At 37.2% G+C, this 7,810-nt stretch overlaps 1 protein-coding gene across 1 annotated transcript; it reads right to left on the minus strand.

Moving 5' to 3' along the window:
• Window positions 1–429: 429 nt before the first annotated feature.
• Window positions 430–6,528, minus strand: LOC119769237 (PAN2-PAN3 deadenylation complex subunit PAN3-like). The gene is made up of 8 exons (XM_038261171.1): window positions 6,501–6,528; window positions 5,339–5,462; window positions 5,155–5,277; window positions 4,962–5,091; window positions 4,765–4,901; window positions 4,506–4,697; window positions 594–756; window positions 430–528 (listed from the first exon to the last, which is right to left on the minus strand). The coding sequence occupies exons 1-8, from the start codon at window positions 6,526–6,528 to the stop codon at window positions 430–432; spliced, it is 996 nt and encodes a 331-aa protein (XP_038117099.1).
• Between the last annotated feature and the right edge of the window lie 1,282 nt (window positions 6,529–7,810).

The following is a 7,810-nucleotide window of genomic DNA, read 5'->3' on the forward strand; positions in this document are numbered from 1 at the left end:
GGTCTCCGGTGGATGGGGTCATCACCATTCGATTCATCAGGCTTTTTTACGTATAGAACACTATTTTTGAGGTCAAAAAACCTGCGGCCTTTTTCTGTACAGATCAAATAGTATAAGAAAATTGATTTTTAGGGGAAAAGGGGCAAAATGGACCTGTTCCCGTGGTCTCCGGTGGATGGGGTCATCGCCATTCGATTCATCAGGCTTTTTTACGTATAGAACACTATTTTTGAGGTCAAAAAACCTGCGGCCTTTTTCTGTACAGATCAAATAGTATAAGAAAATTGATTTTTAGGGGAAAAGGGGCAAAATGGACCTGTTCCCGTAGTCTCCGGTGGATGGGGTCATCGCCATTCGATTCATCAGGTTTTTACATAAAGATCACTATTTTTGGGATCTAAAAACCTGCGGCCTTTCTCGTAATCAATTTCATGGGATTAGCAGCGGGTTTGGCCCCACTGTGCAGTGCTTTAGTTCAGCATAAGTTACGACTAATACTGATTGTTCGTCACGTGACATCAGCTGGACCTGTAACAAGGAGAAATAAGCTTTTAGTTTAAGTTATCAAAAGTATAGAACAGATATACTCCCACCTTTTCCAGCGTGCCCGCGTCCAGCTTGTTCAGACACTGCACGATGTGGGACTGGTTCAGCCAGGGGCGCCCGTCCTCGGTGACGGTGTGGAAGAGGTAGTCGCGGAACAGCTTCAGCATGTAGCGGTCGCCCGTTTCCGACCACGTGACGTCGAGGTTGAGCCTGCGGCGGGGAAGAGGGAATTTAAAAAAATAGCTCCATGCTCCAAATCGCTTCAATGCTTTTCAAATTTAAGTTAATTAGTATTTTTAGGCTCATTTCTAACGATTATATTGTTGTATATTGTATTGCTATTCTTCATTTTTTTTCGAGGAAAAGAAGCAATATTTTTTTCCGGAAATAATTTTGTTACTTCCTTTTGGAAAATTACCCCAGATTTGTGTGGCATTAGGGTGTAAAATCATAATCAATTTTCCAGCACAGCACTTTTTTCAGTTTCTTTTGGGGTCCTTAACAACTCCCCAAAGTTTGGGAACAATTGGTATAGTCCAGGCCTCCCCAACGTACGGCCCGCGGGCCGGATCCGGCATGTGAAGCCATTTCATCCGGCCCGCGACTGCATTTCAAAATATCTCTATCAATGGCCCTTTAGGCTACAAAAAAAACATTTTTTTTGTTTGAATTTAGTTTTTATCATTTCTATATTGATGTTTTCAAAATCAATAATTAAATTGAAAACTAGGAAAAGAAAGTATAATTATCAATTTCTTTAAATTATTAAATGTACGATAACAAACTTGATTGTTGTACAGAATAATTCTAATATTGAATTTATTACAATTTTGAATGTGCTTACTTTAAATTTTAGTTTTTCTGACCTGAGCTATTTTATTCAAATTGTTTTTTTAAATGAGTAAGAAAAAATGATGTAGTTTTTATAAAACCTTTAAGTAATAGATTTTGTCAAGAATAAGCTTAAAAAGCAAATTATTTATACAGATAACGGAGTTCGCTGCAAATATTTTTGAATTATTGAAAAAACAGCAAAAATTTTATGAATTTTTTTAATTTTGTGTGTGTTTCAAATCATTTTATAATATTTTGTAAGATTTTTGCAAAAAATGCACAATAAAGCAAAAAGTGTTTTTTGGTGAAGAAGATTCGATCCAAATTTCGTTTAAATAAATTCTATTTATTATTTAATTTTAATTTTAAAAGGTATCTTTGTTTTTCTTTCTTATAATCCAGATAAATGAATCTTATTTGCAATGCTAGTTTTTTATTTGATTATTTTTAAATGATCTGATGAATATAATGTTATGATTTTTATGCATTTTCAACTTTTATCAAACATTAGGTACGGCCCGCCACTGCTTCAGAAAAATCAGATCTGGCCCACAGGGCCAAAGGTTATTACCCTGGCATAGTCCTTACTTTGCGCAAAACGATTTAATTTTCTTTGGGAATTTGTATGGGAAAACATTTTTTTGGATTTCGATTTTTATAAAATTCACGTTTCACGCTGTATTAAAACCAGATTCATATTTGGATGCTCTGGAAGGTGCTCTACAACTTTACCTAAGAGAGTACGTTGCTAGTTTGTCCCTAAAAAACATACAGCGTGTTCAAAACTGGTCTAAAACGTGATTTTAGAGCAAAAACACGTTTTAGACCAGTTTTGAGGTCGCTGTATCTTTTAGGACTCTCTTCGGGAAAGTTGTAGAGCAACTTTCAGAGCAACCGATTATGAATCCGGTTTTAATATAGTGTGAAACGTGAATTTTATAAAAACCAAAAAATGGTTTCTCTCATACAAATTTTCATAGAAAATTAAATCGCTTTGCGCAAAGTGAGGACTATACCAATCGTTCCCAAACTTTGGGGAGTTGTTTAGGACCCCAAAAGGAACTGAAAAAGTGATGTGCTCACTGAATTTGGACAACTTTGTTTTTTTTTCATACAACCATATTACACCCTAGTGTAGCATGTTTGTTATAACTTTTATTTAAAAACAAGCCTAACCTGACAAACTTCGTCTTGTCTTTTTTTTTCGTTTGTTGACGTTTTTGATTTTTGCTTATTCAGCCTCCTGTGATCAAAACATGATTTTACGTAACTTAAGAACCTTCTTTGGGCTTATACGAACCCAACGCAACAAAAAGCACCTCGATCCAACGCTCCGTATTGAACTGATTCGCGTTCGAACAAAACCGTCGAAATTTTTTATATATATAAATTTTCAGCAAATTAGGCTCTTTGAGAAATTTTACTTTTTGAATTTTGGAACTAGAGGTGGGCAAAAAGAGCGAGCCGCTCAGGGAGCCGGTTCACTAAAAGAGTGAACGAACCATGACTCACGAGAAAAGAGCCACGATTCCTTTTGAAACTCCGGTATTTTGGTAGAACCATTTCAAGATGGAATAATATTTAAGCCTTAGTATATTTTTAAGTTTATAAGTATTATTAAATGCATTTCCAACAAATTGTATCATTAAACTTGTTTTTGAGAAACAAAAATGCAGTTTAAAATTTTTCAATGCTTATAAATTAAAGTCAAATTTGTCAGAATTGTGTACACGGTGTACATTTTGCTCGATAAAACTTTTGCATTTATAGACTTTTTTGATTAAATCAGAATGTAGACAAAAGTTTGCTGAATATTTTCTCGAAATAAAATACAAGAAATTGTTTAATTTTAGCATACATGAACGTAATTTCGTAAAATTGATAGACATTTTCTTCAAAATCCCAGATTTAAGTTTAGGTGCTCCCCATCCAATTATTTGAACGTTTAGACCTATGGTTCTCAAGCGAATCTTCTCGTGTTTCGTTTTTTTTTATAAATAAAAATGCAAATTAAATAATGCATTAAAGTCTAATGAAAACAAACATAAATAACTCACTATTCCCTAAAATAGACAAAATTGTGAAAAAGAGTGGTTTTGCCCACCTCTATTTGGAAACCAAAAATCTGAAAATATGTAGAAGTAGTTATAGTAGTTTATGCAACAGTTTATACAACAAGTTAGTAGTTTAAGCAACAAGTTGCAAAAAGAAGATTTTTTCAGCACGAGTCGTACATTTATCCAACGAGGTTCATCGAGTTGAATAAATACGACGAGTGCTGAAAAAACATGTTTTGCAATGAGTTCCATACAACATTTTTTGCAATTCCGAAAAACACTCTTTGGATGGAATTGTAAGTGAAATGTCCATGTTTGTAAATAATGTTGAAAAGTTTTACTTTTTGAAACAAGTGCTGAAAAGTTCAACTTTTCAGCATCCATTTTAGTCCAAAAAAGTATCCACGTGGTTTATGGAAAGCAATAAAAAAATATATTACTTTTGAACAATATACATATATTACTTTTGAACAGTTACACTCTAAAAAATAACCCTGCAAAGTTAGAAAAAACACGAAATTTTAAAATGAAAAATTTTGTTCTAAATGAAAAAATGACCCTTCTGAGTCAATGTAGATTCGAAAAGAACATTAAACTTTCCCATAAAATGACATTTTCCAAAAAAATTTACAGTCGAGTAACGGAAAATGGGAGAATTTTTGAAACTTTTTTAGTGTTTTTTTCGATGAAAAAAACGTTTTTTTCGGAATTGTGAGTACGCCATCAAATCGGGCGTCTAATTTTACATAAAAGTTCCTTTGACACCAAATTTCTATCTCATCACCGTTTCAGGCTGCAAATTATTGAAAAATACCTCTTTTTTCGCATGTTCAAAAATTGAAGGGGTCGTACCGCACCTCCGTCACGAGATATCAAAAAACGGACCTCGGATTCGTGATCAGGGACAAAAGTTACCCCTTAGGACAAAGTTTCACGCAAATCGAAGAGGGGTCAGGGCAACTGCTGTGTGAGTTGGCGGAGAATTACCCATATAGAGTCCTAATAAATAAAATTTGTAAAACCATTTTGAAAATAAAAAAAGTCATAAGCAAACCACGGTGTACTCACTCCGGTCGCTCGTTGACGGTGCCGAGCTTCACCAGCAACCGGTACAGCCGGCCGCACTCCATCTCCTTCGCCAGCTCGTCCTCCTGGATATCACATTGGGCTTGCAGGGCGTCGAGCTGCACGTAGAAGCGGGCCCCGATCATCGGCATAATCTCCGTCACCGAGCGGCGGTTGCTGTTGGACAGCAGGTACCTGCGAAGTCAATTTTTTGGGGTTTAGGATGGTTGTTTCTTGATTTAGGAGGTCAAATCAAACGCACAGGATAATGTTCCGCAAGTCCGACGAATAGTGGCGCGATATCAGCTCAATACTGTTCTGGATCTGATCTCGTTGCACGGACTGAAGGCTTCGGCAGGCCAACGCCAGAATCAGCTTGCCCAGTGCCGTCAGATCGTCCTGTTGAGAAAGCGAAGTGGTTAATTCCTAAACGCGCAAGTAAAAGCGAAGTGTGCAGACCTGCTGGTGGTGGTTCACCACGGAAAGTGGGTTCGGTTGGTTCGGGTCAAACGTGGCAATGTCGGAAATGGCCGTACAGCTGAACCGTATCCGCTTGCCAGTTATGATGATCTTCGTCGGGTCCAGTGTCCTACAAGAGAGCAGTTGAAAAATTAACTTCAACTCAAGAAACAAATATGGTGTGAGTACTAACCGACAGGCCAGACCGGCCTGGTGGATCGACCGCAGACCGGCCGTCAGCTGGATGATAATTGACCAGATTTCGTTCTCCGGCAGCAGCGCACTGGCGGCGGTTCGGTGTAGGGAACTTTTGTGACTATATTGCAGGGTTCAAATGGTTAGAAAATCTGTTTAAATCAGGGGAGGGGACGCATTACCTGAAGGGTCTCGCTTCTCCGGCGAATGGATCGGAATAGCCGTTCGTGGATTCTGCCGCGGGGATGAAGAACTTGGAGAGTATCGTCTGGGAACCGGGGTGGTAGTCGTACACTATCACCAGGGCTGGAACGACAAAAAAAAAAAAGAAATTTGGTTAAGACTATATAAGAATTAATTTTGTTTTAGGAATAATTTAATAAAAAGCTTTACTATTCAAACTTTAATGTTTTCACAATTTCTAAATCATTAGATCATGTTGATTATTTTTTATTAATCATCTATTTAAGATACAGGGCAGAATAAGCCACTATGATCACAGAGAACAGATGTACATCTAGGCTCTAACTTGTGTGTAAACACTGTTGCACTAAAAAAATGCGTTGCATACAATCTTGCATCAAAGAAATTAGAGTGTGCAAGATACGCTGGCGGCGCCACCGTCGCGGCTGAGAATTCTTGACTTAACAATGAATAAGGCTCAATAATTTGGAAAGAAAATAAATCGACGATAATGTTTGACCTTGAATATTCAAAAACGAGAGCACGCAATGTAAACAATAACCATCACGTTTTGTTTGGCTCACCATTCTGTGCATTGTCCCAAAGTTTGGTTGAAGTTGGTTGCTGGAGTCCCAAGTTATAATTACAAATGTTTACGGTAGTCTAGCTTGTACGTGCGACAAACGCATCCTGACTTTCCTGGCCTGAAATCCCTTTGGCCTTTTGTCGCACTTACATCAATTTTCATGAAGTGACAAGATAGCACGACAAGATTGAAACTACTTTCATATGTAAAGTGCACGGAGTTTTTTCGGTTTTTGTTGAATATCTCAGGATTGAAATCGAATTTTGGGGATCTGTGAAGGTCAAAAGGTGAGGCATTGTGAGCTGCACAAAATGGCGTTCTTAACTCAATTTGGCCCAAAATGCACGTACGACAAGTTAGCACGATGGCGACGAAATGTTAACCGCGTTTGAATATAAAATTCACTTCTGTATTATTCCAGTTGACTAAAAATAATGCAAAAGGCATTAACATTAACGAAAACATAACATAAAATTAACTCAAAAATGATTTTTCAAGTGACAACTTAGAATAGTCCCTTTACACATGTTATGTCCGATTTCGTTTTATTTACCTTCTTTGGCGCGTAAAATTACAACCCTCCGATGAAGGACAGTCAGGCATTGGTCTGATGTCGTTCGTACGGAATGTTTTATGCAGTGATTAGATGGTCCAATGTTTTGCTACTGTAGGCCATCATGATTTTGGAAGTGGCGGTTTTTAGGCGGATGGTGCACACCCTAGCTCTTTTCAACGTATTTTGGTTTAATTTTTTTCAATGCTGTTTGTTCAATGATATACATTTGTACTCTGTGCTATGATGTAGTAACACAATCGATTTTACAGTCCAGGCTCAATTATCTGAAGACCTAGGAAAAACATTACCTGGGATAATCGATTCACGAAAAAATTTTTTTCTCGAGCTTATGTCCCTCAACTGCTATTCTATGCATAATTGTCCCATGTACATTTTTGACGATTTTAAAACTGGTTCCGTGGCTTAATGGTTACGGCTTCTGCCTCACAAGCAGAAGGTTCAGGGATCAAATCCCAGTCGGTACCTTTGAAATTTGGAATCAGGAATTGGAACTTTGAATATGAAAAAAACGAAACTAGGATCTCTTCCATTCTGAAATGGGTCGTTGGAAGCAGCGCGAGGGCTATCACCACCCGGGACTGAGATAAGTTGCATCAGCATTCGGCATATACAAAGTCTGATACAAATTATACTTTTCCATAATTTCGCTACCGGTTAGCGGGTATTGGATTGGACCACACACACACATGTAATTTTTGACGATTTTGACTTTCGTTAGTGTATGGATGTATGGACTTACAGATATAAGCTTGATTACATTGCTCATTACTGAATATAGTATATTTTTTCAGTGCGGTAAAACCTGGATAGTAAATAAGCTTAGGTAAATATTTTAACGAGTCAAATCAAAAAGTTGTCAAAGGCAAACTTGAGAAATTGGACGAGCTTTCCGGTAAGAATATTTTCGAGACTGGAAAACCAAGTCTGTCATATAGAAATTGCCAAAAGCCACTAAAAAACCTATTAAAAAAAATATTTTAAGATCGCTAGGGGAAATATACCCATTTTAATCACTCTAAGCCGTTCGACCAATTCTCATCACTTTTGCCATTTTCCGCTATTAAATCAACATTTTCAGATGTATCAACAATGGAGAGTTGCTTGCTCACTTTTGTTTGAGCTACTTATTGCTTGAGAACAGTCAAAACACTTTATGAAAGCTGTGATTCATGTTCAAAGTGCTGATAGCCGATAATAGAAGTAGGCTGAAAAAGGGTAAAGTTCCCTATATCTTCACAAGGATTGGAATATGACAGTGGTCAATATGAAGACTTTTATATAAAATTGTCTGGAGAATCGATTCCCTAT

The sequence above is a fragment of the Culex quinquefasciatus genome, chromosome 3 (assembly GCF_015732765.1).
Source record: "Culex quinquefasciatus strain JHB chromosome 3, VPISU_Cqui_1.0_pri_paternal, whole genome shotgun sequence".
Taxonomy (NCBI): Eukaryota; Metazoa; Arthropoda; class Insecta; order Diptera; family Culicidae; genus Culex; species Culex quinquefasciatus.